Below are 17888 nucleotides of genomic sequence, written 5' to 3'. Positions count from 1 at the left end.
GCTCCAGGCTGTGGGTGGCAGCTTCTGAAAGTGGAAGACGTAGAGTGTTTTGGTAATGTGAAATGTCAAGGGGCGCTGTAAGGATGAACTCAATTACAATAGCACATACCGAGAATGACAATAAGAATGTATCAATGGGTGATTGGTCACATGAAGTGTTCCTTTCTCTGTAACACAAACTGGGACGAATGAATTTGTGGTTAGACTCAGCTGTGGGGAAGTGGCTCAGGGAACAGGTGTCGGGAATATGCCTAATTGGCCTCAGCTGCAGGTTATCAGCTGATTAGTGTCCCTATACCACCTCATATAAAGTAGAGACACTAATCAGCTGTTACCACGCAGCCAATTAGTGCCGGAATAGGCCAATTAGGCTTCCTGAGCCACTCCCCCACACCCTTCCGCAGCTGAGTCTAATCACGCCCCAGCCACCACAAACGCCTCTGTCTTTTTTTCTTTTTTCCCTTCACCCAGACCATCGTGAAGCTGGACCCGGAGAACTGGGTCGCTGGCCTGGAGCAGACCATGCTCATCGTGTTGGTTCTGGGTCGCTGGCTGATGCCCAAGGGGGACATGTCCCGCGACCAGCTCTCCCAGCTCCTCATGGTCTACGTGGGACTGGGCGCCGACATCCTGGACATCTTTGACACCTTCAAGGAGCCCGAGGTCAAAACCAACCAGACCGTTGTCTACATCGGCCTGGGCCTCTTCTCTTGGGCGCTCATGCAGTTCCCTCTGGTGCTGACCCAGACACGACTCCCAGAGGACGAGCCTCCGCAGAGGGGAGCGTCTGGCCTCGGCGGCCGCCCCGCTCCTCCGCCGCCGCCCTCCTGCTGCTCCAGCGAAGTGTGGAGCCTGCTGCTCACCGTGGGACTCCAAGATGGCCCATTTCTGGTTTACCGGCTCTACCTCATGGTGCGTGAGCAGGTGCTCAACCAGCTCATGATCTTCTTCACCTGCAAGAACATCCTCATCGTCCTCTTGGAGCTTTACAGGATCTTTGTGGTGCAGTGCGAACGGCCGGTTGGGCAATCGGGGTCGGGGAGTTGTTCTGCTCTGGTGCTCCGGTGTCAAACCCATGGGGGTAGGGTGGAGGAAGAGGAAGAGGAGGAGGAGGAGGGTGAGGAGCAGAGCTGTCATGCACACACAGAGAGAGGCACTAAGAGGGGGGAAGATCAGAAAGGTGCCCAGGTATAGAAAAGGCACAAAATGCCGTAAGGCACGGCTTCAGCCCTTGGGGGGGGGGGGGAATGCCTTTCACACATTCAAGAGAAAAGTCGAACCCATCTGCCATCTCTTGCATCTCAGCCCCGCCCAGAGACAGTCTTGGCCCTCTGGAGGTTCGGTGACTGGAAATAGACCACGAGAGAAGAGAATGAGTCCCCACTGGAAAGATCAGAGGAATTTATGCAACACCCCTTTTTGATAAAAGAAAAAACCTTACCAGGAAGTGGTGTTTCACTGAGGAAAAACTACAGTTTAATCTCTTTGATACACGAGAACGTTTTACAAGATATCTGGAAACAAATGGCATCGCTTCTATGCTTTAATCTTCAACAGCTTGCGGCGATGTCATGAATTTTTATAAAACGATTGTTCTGATGACGCCTTTGATGGGAGGCAGGATTGATTGTGTAATAATATGGTAAGAGGATCAGAACCAGCCTTGCTAAATTAATAATCTTCTGCCAATAAAGATGTTTCAGAAAAAAGCAATATGCCATTTTTTCTTCTTTGGAATAAAAAAAAAAACTCTGATCACCATGAGATGGCAGTGTTGCCAAGTCAACCAAAAGTACCACACACATGTACAGTGTTCCCTTGAACATGTGTGGTTGGTACAAAGACAAAGAACACCCCCCCCCCCTAGCACTGTTGCAGAGTTGATCTCTTCCTCATTTGATGGTTCCGGGCATGGACATCCTCTCCACGACACCTCTCCTCTGATTCCAATGAGGAGTATAAGGCATTGGATGAATTCATTTTCAAAAGATTTAGCGTAATGAATAGTCACATGAAGGCAATCTCGACACACCTCACAAGTAGGAGGAGAGTGAAGAGGTGTGTTCATTTCCCGAGGTTCGCTCCCCTCCTGAGCACAATCGCTCCTGTTTGAGAGCTCGCTGCAGTTTCTTTCAAAATTATGTCTGGATGAAAAGAAAAAAAATGCACACTCGTGATGATGTGGGAGCTTTTGAGATCTACCTCCACTTCTTTTTTCGAGAGCCCACGAGGACGGAGAGACATCTCGAGCCGTGGCTCCCGAGGCTTCCAGCTACTTCAGAGTGTGTGTGTGTGTGTGTGTGTGTGTGGGGGGGGGGGGGGGGGAGACAGGCAGCGGAAACGCAATCAAGCCTCCCCTCGATGCAGACCATACCGCTCCACTCGAGCTAGGGCCGAATCAAACAGAGACCCCCCCCCCTGCTGCTCTGTATCATGTGCCCATCAAATTGCCGCTCCTCACCTCTCAGTAGCGGCTGAGTCTCTTTGCTTTCACTCGGCTCTCAATGGAAGAAAGGCAAGAACATGAAGAGAAAGGGGGAATACAAATGTTTTTTGTTTGTCTGTGTGTGTGTGTTTCTTCCCTTCGGTTGTACATGCTTGATTATGAAAATGCATATCTGATACGATCCGAGAGTTTCTAAATCGACGTTGTGCAAACGATTTTTTGGAGGCCACTCCACTTTATTTCATCCGTTTCATCTTTGTGGCGGCACTTTGGTCTGAAATATAGATGGGCGGAGCCAACTTCTCACAGGAAGAGGAGGAAACAAATTAATGGAGAGTCTCCATTGAGATGTTGATTATTCCCATGATGTAATGCTATCTGTGCTCCTGGAGTGCAACGCCCGTTTCACAAAGTCACTCCCAAGGCAAACGACACGGGGCCGAGCCGAGGGCGGCGCTTCTTCTTCCAAGCACCTGAGGTTTGGGAGAATCCGATATTCGGCGTGACAACGTGACGTGGGCGATACAAAAAAGGGTGATGAAAGAGAGCCGCTTGCTGGTGAAGAGAGTCCCTTTTCCTCTTCAGATTAACTGCATGCTTTAACAAGATTGTGTGGGCAAGTGGGAGGATGGGGATGTCAGCTGATCCACGGGCTGCCCTACAGAGAGAGAGGGAGGGAGAGAGGAAACTCAAAGCCTGCAACTCCTTTGCACATGATATGAAAAATAAATAAATATAAATCAACCCTCGCACAAAGCCCACGACTGAATAAATATCCGCTCACACGGCAAGTGATGCTGCCTCCAGGTGCACGTTTTAAAAGCTCCCGCATGCACACACGACCCGATGAAGTCAAAGCCCCCCCCCCCCCCCATGTGAGGTGGTTTGCCCCCGACGTGTATACACCATCACGTCTTCTGAGGACAAACTGGAACTGCAGATCAGTGTCCACACATCATTTGGTTGGCGTGATGAGTCACGCCGATGTGGTTACAGGCATGGCGCTCCAATGGATCCGTCTCGTCTCCCATAGCTGAGAGTGTGTCACACACACACACACACACACACACACACACACACACACACACGCACACACACGCGCCCTGAGAATGCAGATTGAAGTGTGTTTTCTTTGGAAATACGTTCAGATACTAAATGTATTCCCACTTTTATTGCGAGTGGGAGGTAATGGGTTAAACCCACAGGGGGCCCAGGGCTGTGCATCATGGTACCTTTAAAAGATGCAGTGTGTAAGAGCCTGCCAGAATATTAGTTTTAGGCAAAACATTAAAAAAAAATATATAATGTGAGGAGGTGACAGTGTGATGTTGTGTCAAAGATGTGAATGTATTGTGTTGCATAGTGAGTCAGTATGTATTTTTTTTATATATACACAAATGCCATGCACACAGCGCTAACAAGAAAAAGAACTATATTTAAAACCACATTCAAGCTTATTCACATTGAGAGAAATTAGAGAAAAGACACCTTGAAGAAAAGGATTTGTGGATGTTTTTCTTAAAACAAATTAAGAAGTACATAATTAAGCTGAAGGTATGTATTTTTTCTCCTTCAAGTTTGTTTATTGGATTAAATCTCAATAAATAATAATATGACTCACACGATGAAGCTTTTCAGGTTTTTGCAGTTTTGCCACATTTAGCTTATTCTTGTTTAAAAAAAATAAAAGAAGCTTGCATGGATGCAGGAGGAGAGTTTAAATTACTACTGAGCACGATGAGTGATGTCATCATAAACACAGCAAAATACTCTACCGGGGGGATGTGGTTAAACTTTGGATAAAGCCATTAATTCAATTCAGTTTATTTTGTACAGGCCAATATCACAATATTGTCTCAGAGTGTCACGACCGTTGTAGAGAGAGAGAGAGAGAGAGAGGACCCAAAACGCTGACAACATTCCACAGAAACTTTAATCTTCTTAACGGAGTACAACATAACAGGTCAACAATGCACAAACTAAACAGTGCAACGCAACCACCGGGGAATGAGACACACAGGGTTTAAAGATGCAGGTGATTGGACACAGTTGGTACCAATCAGGGACAGGGCAGCCAATCACAGAAGACAGGAAGTGCAGGGAAACAGAGGACACGAGAGACAGGGGACTTCAAAATAAAACAGGAAACACAAAAACTCCAGATCCTGACTCAGAGGGCTTTACAATCTGTACACATACGACATCCCTGACCTTTGACCTTTCACATCGGATCAGGAACAACTCCTAAAAAATAGGAAAAGAAACGTTTACAGGGAAAAAAGGGAAGAAACCGTCAGGAGAGCAACAGAGGAGGATCCCTCTCCAGGATGGACAGAAGAATAGACGTCATGTGACCAGAATGAAGCATTACAGAGTTACATAAACACATTCAATGAGTATGACAGAGTATGAAGAGTTGGTAGTAGGCATGGACCACGATCCAGACCTCCATGAGCCATGAGACAGAAGGAGGTAGAGAGAGGGGGGGGGGGGGCATCAGACACAGCCAGGTCTGATAGACCCTGTGAGACATGAAGTCACAAAGACTCCAGGGAGGAAGCAGAGTTCTTAATGTGTGATGGAGAGATGTAAATTCATCCATAAGGAGAGAGAGAAGATGAGATAGGTGCTCAGTGTCTCCTAAAACATCCCTATGACCCTATGAGACGGGAAGTCACAAAGACTCCGGGGAGGAAGCAGAGTTAGTCATGTGTGATTGTGGCAGCTGTGGGGGCGGAGTCGCCAATTTGGCCTCGGCTGCTGGCTGGTTGTTAATCAGTCAGCTGCTCTGGCTGATTGGCAATCAGTCAGCAGCCGACGCTGCACCTATAAAAGTGCAGCAGAGCTGGAGTTCGAAGAAGAGTGAGCAGAGATGCCGTCGTGCGGTCTGCTGTGCTGGAGTGTGGATTAAAATAAAGTACGTTATCTAACAGAACCTCGTTGGTTGTGGCTAATCCTGGCTGTTTATGGGGGAAACCCACGGGTGTGACGGCCATGGAACCGTCACAGTGATGGAGAGATGTAAATTCATCCATAAGTAGAGAGAAATTAAGAAGACAATGAGTCAATATTTCTTTGTCCAGCTGGACCGTTTCTTAAATTAAAGACGCATTTCAACTCTGAAATGAACAAGAAGTCGGATTGACACAAACTAATGGCCTCGCCACGTCAACTCGGTTCCTTTCGTGGGGGCCAGCTTTCAATCCAGCGACGTGTGGCGGTGGCCTTTTTATTTTATTATTTAAAACTTCGCAGACGAGGATCAAGCGCGTCGATGATGTTTTGATTTATGGTAAACGGCGAGTTATACTACAAGACTCAAATTAGATGTCTGAAAGAGAATCTGAGAAGATGATTGCTTTCCATATATTTAACATAATTACCATTTTCTAATGTTGATGTAAACGAGCGATGACAAACCAATCCACTGAGCAGCTGCATTTCCCATAACAGCGTTCTTCACCACATGCTACAATTTCCTTATTTCGTGTCAACTAATCAGGAGGTCCAAACACGCCGAGGTGCGCCTCATCACCAAGAGCAACCCGTCAACATGCCACTGGAACGTTACAGCGGGGGGGGGGGGGGGGGGGAAACAAAAGGCAAACTTCAAATGAACTACACAACTTTTGTGACAGGTTGCTGAGGATCCAGACCGAAGGGCAAAAATAATGAGCTTTACTTCACTGGTTGTGGATCAGGGATTGCACGCGGCGGTCTTGTTTCGCCCATAGAGTAGGATTTTTTCATGTGATACAGAGTGATACGGACAAATCTACAGCAGCTTTCAAATATTTGATCTTCTCTGAACATGATATGTAATAATATGGTCCATCGTGCACCGGGCCAGGGTGTTCCTCCTCTATGAGCTCCTGATTATGTCCTATAGTTGCTTCCATAAGTATGAGCAATCGTAGAGTTACATAACTTTACTGATGTGTGTTTGAGGTGAAACCCCCTTTGGTCTGTGTGGTCTCGGTATGTCGGTGGGCTTTCCTTCACCGTCTGCAATGTCGCCAAAGTACTTACACATTTCACTTCCGGCATCTTTTTTTCTCCCCAAAAAAAATGCTCCGGCACTTGATGTCGTGTCTCCCCAGCGACCGATCGCTGTGAGGGAGCGCTGGGCAGCCCATGCGGGCGACCAGGTGGTCGATGCGAGCGACCAGGTGGTCCATGCGGGCGACCAGGTGGTCGATGCGAGCAACCAGGTGGTCCATGCGGGCGACCAGGTGGTCAATGCGGGCGACCAGGTGGTCAATAAGGGCGACCAGGTGGTCAATGTGGGCGACCAGGTGGTCAATGTGGGCGACCAGGTGGTCAATGTGGGCGACCAGGTGGTCAATGCATGCGACCAGGTGCCCGCAGGCGACCAGGTGGTCCATGCGGGCGACCAGGTGGTCAATAAGGGCGACCAGGTGGTCAATAAGGGCGACCAGGTGGTCAATGTGGGCGACCAGGTGGTCAATGCATGCGACCAGGTGCCCGCAGGCGACCAGGTGGTCCATGCGGGCGACCAGGTGGTCCCTGCGGGCGACCAGGTGGTCCCTGCGGGCGACCAGGTGGTCCCTGCGGGCGACCAGGTGGTCCCTGCGGGCGACCAGGTGGTCCATGTGGGCGACCAGGTGGTCCATGTGGGCGACCAGGTGGTCCCTGCGGGCGACCAGGTGGTCCATGCGGGCGACCAGGTGGTCCATGCGGGCGACCAGGTGGTCCCTGCGGCGACCAGGTGGTCCATGTGGGCGACCAGGTGGTCCATGCGGGCGACCAGGTTGTCCCTGCGGGCGACCAGGTGGTCCATGTGGGCGACCAGGTGGTCCATGCGGGCGACCAGGTGGTCCATGCGGGCGACCAGGTGGTCCATGCGGGCGACCAGGTGGTCAATGTGGGCGACCAGGTGGTCCCTGCGGGCGACCAGGTGGTCCATGCGGGCGACCAGGTGGTCCATGCGGGCGACCATGTGGTCCCTGTGGGCGACCAGGTGGTCCATGCGGGCGACCAGGTGGTCCATGCGGGCGACCAGGTGCCCGCGGGCACCGTGTTGGCTACCTCTGCTCGAGACAAATCCCTTTCTGCGAGGAAACGGTGTTGCCTATCTTCCCGATCCAAAGACGAGTCAAAGTCGGCGAGGAGAAGGCGTCCGGTGACGTCGCCACGTTGTCCCTCAGCCTTCTGGTTTACATTCACTTCATTTTTCCTCAAAATTCATAATTGCTTCTGTAACTAATTCTATGCAGAATGCAAAAGTGAGCGATGAATATGAAATCCCTTTCTAAAGTGAGCATTTTGAATTCCGATTTTCTGAAGACAACCGTTCCGACAGTTAGCAGTTTAGTCAGTCGATGTCGGGGGCAACACAGAGGATGTATTGTTGACATATTTATCAGCCGTCTCCTTTGCCACCCACTTTACCCACTGCCAATCTACAACACGGCCTCCGGTCATCGAGGCCACGTCGGGACACCGGTTCTATGGAGGGTGATACGGCCGACTGTCTGACTGGACGATGTAATCGGGGCAGTCGATGAACAAACGTTTTTCGTTTGAGCTCAAGTGTTGCCGAGCGATATGCCCTCAATCTGTCCTCCGCGAGGGGACTCCTCTACCCGTATATGCAATAACTCAACCGACGCAGCCCGGAGCTTCTTGTTGGTGAGAGACAGAAACGTTCATGTATTCACTTTGGGCGCCGAATGCAAAGAGAATAATATAAAGCGGCGGCTCAAAGTTGACGTTGAATTTAAATAATGTAGATAGAGCATGTATTCTAATTCACTGGCTCGACTATTACTCCGTCCGTTCACTCAACACGGTATTCGTATTGAATTAACAACACGGACATGTCTCCATGTACCGGTGGTTCTCGAATTTTTTCTGCCTCTACAAAATTGTAACACAATGGTTCATGCTGAATTTGTATTGAAATAAGATCTGTTGTGAGTCCTCCAACTGTGCTTTCCCCCCCAAATAATAGAATAAAGAAAATTGCAATCACTTTCAAGTAAACCATTGTTCTGCACTGAAAATATTTTCAAGATAATAACAATAAAGTCCAACATGTGCAAAACTAAACAAACAAATTCAAATATCGTGCAACATGTGCAAAAATTATTCTGTCGAATGCAGGTTGGATATAAAATAATATATTATAATTATATATATTTATATAAAATATTTATTATTAAATTATATTATATATTATTATATATATATTCATTATATACTAAATACTGTATATTATATACTCATATATCTATTAATTATATATTATTATTATATATTAATTATATTATGTATATATATTATATATTAATTATATTATATATATAATATAATAATAATATAAATCATAATAATAATAATATAGAGTGATACAATCCTATTGCGGTGTCTTTTGAGACTACCATTTGGAGGAGGGGCTTCAATATCCTGTGACAAACAAAAAGTTTGAACATCACCAATGACACACACATCAGACGTGATGTTTAGCCATTGAGAAGCAAAGAGGCCTCGGCTCAGAGGTGTTTGGCATGAAGCACCGGGTGTGTATGAAGCGTACCATTTGGCTTCCTTCCTCACTCATCTCGTGAAAAGAAAAACTCCAACCCCGCACCAAAAAAAAGAAGAAGAGTAAAACGGTCTCCGAGGGAGCTCTGACGACGGTCCGTTATGTGAACATGTAATGAGTCACAGAGAGGGCTCGGTGGCGAGGAAATGCATTCGCTTCACGTCACGCGCGTCTTCATCGACCTGACGGGCTTAGCTGAGGAACAGGCCCCTGGCTTTAACGGCGCCGAAGGCCTGAGATGCAAGGGGGGGTTCTAAGTGGGTGTGTGCTTATGTGTGTAGTAACACAGGAAATAAAGATACAAAAAGAAAAGAAAAAGGGGGAGAAAGCAGAGGAGCGATGGAGCCGCTTTGCAGATTGAACCACGCTGCCACGGCACAAGTGGTCCCCGAGTGAGCCGATATAACCAACGGAAGGATCTCTGATAGGCTGTTCCTTTTAATGGCTGGACCAATGAGCTGTGGCTCTCTCCGAAGGCGGTCGCATTTTTTCTCTCCCTCCCCCTTCCCATGATCTTCCCTTCCCTGCTTGGCTTCTCTCGTCATGTCTTGTTTGTCTCTATACTGGAGAGACTCTCTACGCATCGCTCTTCGAACTAAAAACCATGGACGTAATCAACTGGTCCTTAAACGCAATTGACACCATCTTCTCGACGAGAAGCTCGGGTTCGGGGGAACCTGCCTGTCCTGCTGGGACGAATGTTGCTGGATACACGATGGACGCGGGGCGAGTGGCGGGTCTTGTGCCTAGCACCACTCTCCGTGGAGGACGTAGAAGACATCTACCTATTCGGAACTATGATTACAGGATTTCTGCTGTTTGGATTTGGCGCTGCCCTGGCTTATCGGAAAATTAAGGAAACGGTGACAGCTGTAAAATGCGCCCTAAGGCTGCCCGACATGATTGCGTTGGGTAGAGTTGTTGGCACTCAGACTGTGGCATTAAACCGCCAGAATGATAACATCGTGGAGAAGCTGACGGCTCTGCAAATGAAAGTGGATCGATTTGAAATTCTATTGGCAAACGGGAGGAAGATGGAGGAATAGTGGTTGCGCAAAAAATGCAGCTACTGGAAGACCAAACAATCCCAATCTTATCTGCTTTCGGCTCCCTTACCCGGACGGGCCTTGGCCAAGGCCGTTACTGGAACAACAACTCCCCCGAAGATCACTGAAACGAGAATCTCTCTCATTCCCTTCCCCCTATCCACAGACACCTGTGGTTGTTTTTCTCCCAGGACCTTTCAAGGCTATCTCCATGGCAACGACCATCTTGCGGACTGAGAACTCTGTCTGTTGTGGCCTGGGGGAGGACGACATACCAGAACACGCACACACGAACTTTCAATAATACTGATTCGCATTCACTACCCCCCTCCCCCCATCCCACGCCTTCGCCTGCTTTTAACCCCCAGTGTGACCGGACGGGGCTGTGCTGGCGCTGCTGTGTTGGCGCCGGACCGGCTGGCTGCTTGTCGGTGCTGGTTACCTTCTGCCCCCAATGGATGGGCTTAGATCACCCAGTTGTTGGATTACCTCCCCTCCCCCCTTCCTACTCGTTGCAAGTCATGTCTAAAATGTATGTGCTTATGTGCTAAGGTGTTTTTTTCCTGCTTCCACACTGTACCCCTCTCGGGGCATAGTCGGGGGGTTGGTGTTTTTTCTCGCCTTCTTCCCTCATGTTATGCTGTAATCTTTCATCCACCCTTTCTTGTAATTTCGATGCTTTTGTACCTGTACTCTGGCAAACGACAAATAAATATATCAATCAATCAATCAATCAAACATAGATAAGCCACGCAGAGCTGTTTTTATCACGTCTTCTCTCTCTCCCCCCATAAGCTCCGTCCTCGTCGTTACACAAGTATCACGCGCTCCTCTCGTGGAACTTTCTTGAATCAACGTCATCCACACATGCGGATACAACAAATAAATAATGAAATCGATATTAACAAACGACTCCCGTATCGCAGAAAACACCCCGAGATGATCGTCCGCCATTGATCGCGTGGTAGATTGTGTTGTGGGCGGGGTCTGTCTCTCGGTTTTGGTTTACATAAACACATTATGTAGGACATGGGCAGCCACAAGCACTTTTTTCTTCTTCTTCCCCTCTTTGGAAGACTTCACAGTGTGAATGGAGCGGATCTATTTCAGGAAAGTGGGTTAGTGGTGAGGGGAAGAGGCTCGATTCAGAGAATAAACACATATTTTACACATTAGGATATTTGTTATTGTACCAAGCAGCCCCCTGGTGTAGATGAGTGAGACGGAACCATGTCGGGGGGCCACGTCTCAGCCCAGATGAAGCGACTACATTGAGTGCACGGTATGTTTGCTTCTGTGTTATTTACGTCATGCATCACGACGTTCAGAGGCGTGTGGAGGAGAGTTTAGCAGCATGCAGAGATGCAATTACCTGGTTAACAACTTCCACGGCTACCAGCTCCATCAAAGGGCTTTGAGAAATAGAGAAGGTTCACATGTACAAAGTTGGGGAGATTTATATCTGGAGGCTTGACAGTATTTTAATTTTTCTGTGTCAGCAAGATTCGCTGCATGACGACTTCCACGAACCAGTGGGGCTTTAAGCTCGACGAATGATGCCGAATAAAACCATTTGTGAGACATTATAAAAGGTCTCTTACGGATTGGTGACAGAAAGAAACTTGATGCAGCTAGATGCTAGCAGCCAGATGCTAGCAGCCAGACGCTACCAGCCAGATGCTAGCAGCTAGATGCTGGCAGCCAGATGTTGGCAGCCAGATACTAGCAGCTAGATGCTAGCAGCCAGATGTAAGTAGCCAGATGCTAGCAGCTAGATGATAGCAGCCAGATGTAAGTAGCCAGATGCTAGCAGCTAGATGTAAGTAGCCAGATGCTAGCAGCTAGATGATAGCAGCCAGATGCTATCAGCCAGATACTAGCAGCCAGATGTAAGTAGCCAGATGCTAGCAGACAGATGCAGGGTTCATACCAATGTTGACCAATGGATTTCCAGGACTTTTCCAGGACTTTAAACCAAATTTCCATGACCAAATATTTTTTTCAATCTCAGTGCATACATGAAAGTGTGTAAAATGTTGTATTTAAGCTAACAATGAGAATTCCAAAAGCATAAATTATATAACCTTAAATTACACAAATTGATGAGAGACAATAGTCTACATTAAACGAATGAACATGCATGTCTTTTCAGTTAAGGTGCGTTCACTTGCAGCGCGAAAAATGTGCGAGTATGAAAGAGCGTATGCCGGCCTATATTTTGAGCGGCATTCTTTTAATTAAAAGCATTTTAATTATTTAAAACTCAGCGTAAATGCAAATATGAATATAGCACATTTCCATGACTTTGGGCATTTTTTTCAAGGACTTTTCCAGGCCTGAAAATAACCATTTAAAAACTTTTCCAGGTTTTCCATGACCGTACAAACCCTGAGATGGCCCGTGGCCTTGGAATCATGTCATCCGGAATGACCGACGTAAGGGTAATGTGCTGGTGATCCTGTTAAAAATAAAAACTGTTTATTATACATTCCCGGCTTCGGGGACTTCTTCCTCCAAGCACCAGGCTCCTCGAGATTCTTATGAACTTTAACAGTACATCCATGAAACTTGACCTCAGCCTAAGCGTGTAGGAGAAGTGGGGTTCAGTGCCTTGCTCAAGGACACTTGACATACAGAAAGGATGAACTGGGGATGGACTTGTTTTGAATTCAACAATATATGTTTTACATATACATTACATATATAATACATTGTTAAATCAAGTCTCTCCTGATTGAAATACGACTGTAGCAGCTCCATGGCCACTACCCGTGGGTTTCCCCCCCCAGCACCAAGGATCAGCCCGGAACCACGAGGTTTGGTTGAAGGACATAATTTATTGGTCACACACAACTCACAAGCAGACCGCAAAACCTGCGCCTCTGCTCACTCTCTCTTCCCTCCAGCTCTGCTGCCCTTTTATACAGGCAGCATCGGCTGCTGGCTGATTGCCAATCAGTCAGAGCAGCTGACTGATTGTCAACCAGCCAGCAGCCGAGGCCAGATTGGGGACAGCTGCCACATATCCCCACCACCCGATTTAGGCCGGGGCTCCATCCGGCCTAACCTACTCCCCCTCCCCCCCATGAGATCTTGGGCGGAGGAGGGGGCTCTGGGGGACCGGGCTCGGGACGTGGGGGGGGACGGGGAGCCGGGACCGGCCGGGATGGAGCCGGAGCAGCGGTAGCTGGCACCTCCGACAGGGCCCGGGGATCCGGAGTCGGCCCTCCACCGACGGGTCGGCTCGGGGGTCGGCAGCTCCGACGGGTATTGGGGCTCGGGGTTCGACGGCAGCTCCGACGGGTCCTGGACCTCGGGGGTCGGCAGTTCCGACGAGTCCTGGACCTTGGGGTTCGGCAGCTCCGACGAGTCCTGGACCTCGGAGGTCGGCAGCTCCGACGGGTCCTGGGCCTCGGAGGTCGGCAGCTCCGACGGGTCCTGGGGAACGGGGTTCAACCACAGAGCCGGCGGGACCAGGAGGCCTTGAGGAACCGGCGGTTCTCCTCTGCCTGTGCCCGCCCCATCTCCTCAATTCTGGCCAGAATCTGGCCCAAGGTGCTCATCAGCTCCTCCTCTGGTTTCCCAGACTCCATCCCTTCCAGGTGCTGGGTTTCCGGGGGCCCCACGTTGGGCTCCAGTGTAGCAGCTCCATGGCCACTACCCGTGGGTTTCCCCCCCCAGCACCAAGGATCAGCCCGGAACCACGAGGTTTGGTTGAAGGACATAATTTATTGGTCACACACAACGCACAAGCAGACCGCAAAACCTGCGCCTCTGCTCACTCTCTCTTCCCTCCAGCTCTGCTGCCCTTTTATACAGGCAGCATCGGCTGCTGGCTGATTGCCAATTAGTCAGAGCAGCTGACTGATTGTCAACCAGCCAGCAGCCGAGGCCAGATTGGGGACAGCTGCCACAGACTGATTCTTCATATCTCATTCATAATGATGTTGAGCTTCCTCACAACGCTCAGCACAACTCCTCATATTCAAATCCCCAAACACTTCCCGTGCACAGTAATCAAACCAAGCAACCGTCAAATTGAACTGGAATTACGCTGAGATTGAAGTAAAACCCAAATAATCTGTCGGCATTAATTCAGTCGTCGCATTCTTAACGCGCCGGCTGAAGTATTATTGGACTTGTCCTTGAAACTCACTGACTGTGAATTTATAAAGCGTATTCTTTGTCATGCCCCCCCACTCAAAGAGCCTCCCATACAGATTGTACTCCGGGCTAAAACTTGATTTCCTTTTTTTTTCTTTCTCACACCGCACGATAACAGCCTCGCCTCACTCTTACCGAGCGACGGACGAGAATAAAATCCCAATCAAAGGCGGTCGCAAACAATTTGACAAGCTAATGGGTCGGAGGGGCTCGTGTTCTCCACCCAGATTCCTCTACCATGACATCGCGGCGCTGCTGCACACAAATCCCACGGTTCAGCATTTGCGTGCCGGTGTAGTGTTCTCCAGAACGCCAACTTAATATGTTACTTGAATCATAATTGATTGCCTTTGATGGTACATACACTACCGTTCAAAAGTTTGGGGTCATCCAGACAATTATGTGTCTTCCATGAAAACTCACTTTTATTTATCAAATGAATTGAAAATTGAATAGAAAATAGTCAAGACATTGACGAGGTTAGAAATAATGATAAATATTTGAAGTATTAATTTTGTTCTTCAAACTTCAAGCTCAAAGGAAGGCCAGTTGTATAGCTTATATCACCAGCATAACTGTTTTCAGCTGTGCTAACATAATTGCACAAGGGTTTTCTAATCAGATATTCGTCTTCTAAGGCGATTAGCAAACACAATGTACCATTAGAACACTGGAGTGATAGTTGATGGAAATGGGCCTCTATACACCTCTGGAGATATTTCATTAGAAACCAGACGTTTCCACCTAGAATAGTCATTTACCACATTAACAATGTATAGTGTGTATTTTTGATTTATGTTATCTTTATTGAAAAAACAGTGATTTTCTTTGAAAAATAAAGAAATTTCTAAGTGACCCCAAACTTTTGAACGGCAGTGTACATGCTCGGAAAAGAACAAATACAAAATCTAATCCTTTGAAGGCAGATCCTGCAACATCCTACCGCGGTGAAGCGCGCCAGGAAACGGCGGAGCAGGATCTCAGAGGATGGGGGAGTGGTAATCTATACAGCACACGTGGCTCACCTCCCATCCATCCCCAAACAGAAATAAAAGAGACTCCCAGGCCTCTTATGTCACTGTCAATACTGGCACACATGAATCCAATATGCACAGCAACAACCGCATCCTTTGTTCAAGCGGATCACGTGGATAACGAAGTGGTTCAGAGTGCCGGTGCCACTGCTCCTCCATGCAGTACATACATTTCATTTAGAGACTTACAATCATACACCGGAGGCACAGCTACGGGGAGCGATCCGGGTTTAAGGACACGTCGATGGACCATGGAGGTCTGCATCGTGGTCCATGCCTACTGACTCCTGCACTTTGAGCTAATCACTCGAAATCCATCCAGACTGGTTGCTGTCCTGCTCCTCAGTGGTGGAACGAGCTCCCCGCTGACATCAGGAGAGCAGGAAGTCTCTACATCTTCCTAAAAACACATCTTTTCCGACTATCTGGATTAAAACACAGATTAGCACTCCAGTGGCTTTTATTATGGTACTTTTGTCGTTAGACTTTCTTGAAGAAATGTTACTTTCTGTATTCTTGTAGTTTGTACTCTTGGTTGATGAACTTATTGTAAGTCGCTTTGGATAAAAGCGTCTCCTGAATGACATGTAATGTGTTTATGTAACTCTGTAATGCTTCACTCTGGTCACATGACATCTATTGTTCTGTCCATCCTGGAGAGGGATCCTCCTCTGTTGCTCTCCTGAAGGGTTCTTCATTTTTTTCCGCTGAAAGTTATTTTTGTCTATTTCTTAGGAGTGTTTCCTGATCCGATGTGAGGTCAAAGGTCAGGGATGTCGTATGTGTATTTGCCCTCTGAGTCAGGATCTGGAGTTTTTATGTTTCCTGTTTTATTTTGAAGTCCCCCGTCTCTCGTGTCCTCTGTTTCCCTGCACTTCCTGTGATTAGCTGCCCTGTCCCTGATTGGTTCCACTTGTGTCCAATCACCTGCGTCTTTAGGTCAAAGGTCAGGGATGTCTCATGTGTAGGGACTATAATGCCCTCTGAGGATAATTCGTAATTTGTGATAATGGGCTATATAAAATAAACTGAATTTAATCGAGGCCTACCCGGGGATCGAACCACCGGTCCTCTGATTGAAACACTGACCCCACAGTCAAACCCATACGGGGAGTAAAACCTGCACGACGCATTCAGGAGGACGCGCAACCGGCACGGAGTAGAATTGTGAATCGTTTCCTAAAAAGGACACGCTGTGATACATTCGCCCCACGGCTTGAGAAAAGATTGCTTAACCCAGAACACAACTGTTTTTTGTTCTTCTTTCTTTTTTTTGCTGATCCTTTTGTTTTTGAACAAATAGTTGTATCAGCCTACGTGACGCCTCTGGGATGAAGGGAGACAGAAGGAGAGAGGAGGAGGTGGAGGAGGAGGAGGAGAAGAGGGAAGGGGCGGGGGGGGGCAGCGTCAATATAAATGTGAATATATATAAAAGCAGATCGGAAAAAAATCATCGTCTGACAGCGATCCAACTGGAGATGGTTTGGTCCACGTCAGACTTTCAGTCAATAGCAGACACATGAGTATGGACGGAGAAAAATAAATGAGCGTTAATAGCGGATTAGTATTAACGTTTTAATTAATTGGATCTCAGTCTAAAAAGACACCCCACTGATGAGTAATATGAGCGTCTAAACACGAGATAACTATAACAATGCAGTCTAAGTTTTCATTTGTGCATTGTTTCGGCTCAGCACATTGAGGTTTATTCAAGTACGTTGTTTTTCTCGCATGCCTCCGCGGTGAACGAGGAATCCAAAAAAACAAAGTGAATCCTCGATGAAGTGAACTTTATAAAAAAAATGCATTTGGCAAACTGTCACACATCTTCCTGAAATATGATGACTCTCATTTATCCACTCGCGTGCTCACTACTTCCCAAACACATGCATCTTCGCTAAAGGCTCACTAAGTCACAACGCTTTGGACTCATCATTTTTCAAATAGAAAGGTGTGAGCTAAGAAGCATGCGTTTGAGAAGTAGAGAGCTTACAACTTGATGAATAAGACTCGGATGTTCATGCCTTTTACTGATTATTTTTACACAAAAAAAAAAGAAAGAGATGGGTAAATAAAACCGCATCATTCCCGTCAGAATGTGAATCATTATTTGGACGCATCAGCAGAGCCATGGCAGGAGGCATCAGACCCGGCCGGGTCCAATGGACCCTATGAGACGTGAAGTCACAAAGGAAGCAGAGTTAGTAATGTGTGATGGAGAGATGTAAATTCATCCATAAGGAGAGAGAGAAGAGGAGATAGGTGCTCAGTGTATCCTAGAGGAGACAGGTGCTCAGTGTATCCTAGAGGAGATAGGAGCTCAGTGTATCCTAGAGGAGATAGGTGCTCAGTGTATCCTAGAGGAGATAGGTGCTCAGTGTATCCTAGAGGAGATAGGAGCTCAGTGTATCCTAGAGGAGATAGGAGCTCAGTGTATCCTAGAGGAGATAGGTGCTCAGTGTATCCTAGAGGAGATAGGTGCTCAGTGTATCCGAAAACGACAACACCACCATTGCCATTGAAGGTTAGGTAATAGTTTGGGAGGCCACACTAGAGTAACACGGGGTCATTTGAGGGCCCGTGGGATTTAGCAGCTTCTTGCGGTAAAGTTGGCAAGAGAAGTGGCCGAT

General features: G+C 47.7%; 1 protein-coding gene across 1 annotated transcript; it reads left to right on the top strand.

Moving 5' to 3' along the window:
- The first annotated feature begins 188 nt into the window (after window positions 1–188).
- Window positions 189–1713, top strand: LOC130199842 (transmembrane protein 26). Its single transcript, XM_056423651.1, has 2 exons — window positions 189–199; window positions 426–1713. Exons 1-2 carry the CDS (start codon window positions 189–191, stop codon window positions 1192–1194), a joined length of 780 nt encoding a protein of 259 aa, XP_056279626.1. The 3' UTR covers window positions 1195–1713.
- Window positions 1714–17888: the final 16175 nt, after the last annotated feature.

The sequence above is a fragment of the Pseudoliparis swirei genome, chromosome 9 (assembly GCF_029220125.1).
Source record: "Pseudoliparis swirei isolate HS2019 ecotype Mariana Trench chromosome 9, NWPU_hadal_v1, whole genome shotgun sequence".
Classification (NCBI taxonomy): domain Eukaryota; kingdom Metazoa; phylum Chordata; class Actinopteri; order Perciformes; family Liparidae; genus Pseudoliparis; species Pseudoliparis swirei.
This window is presented reverse-complemented; position numbering and strand designations above follow the sequence as displayed.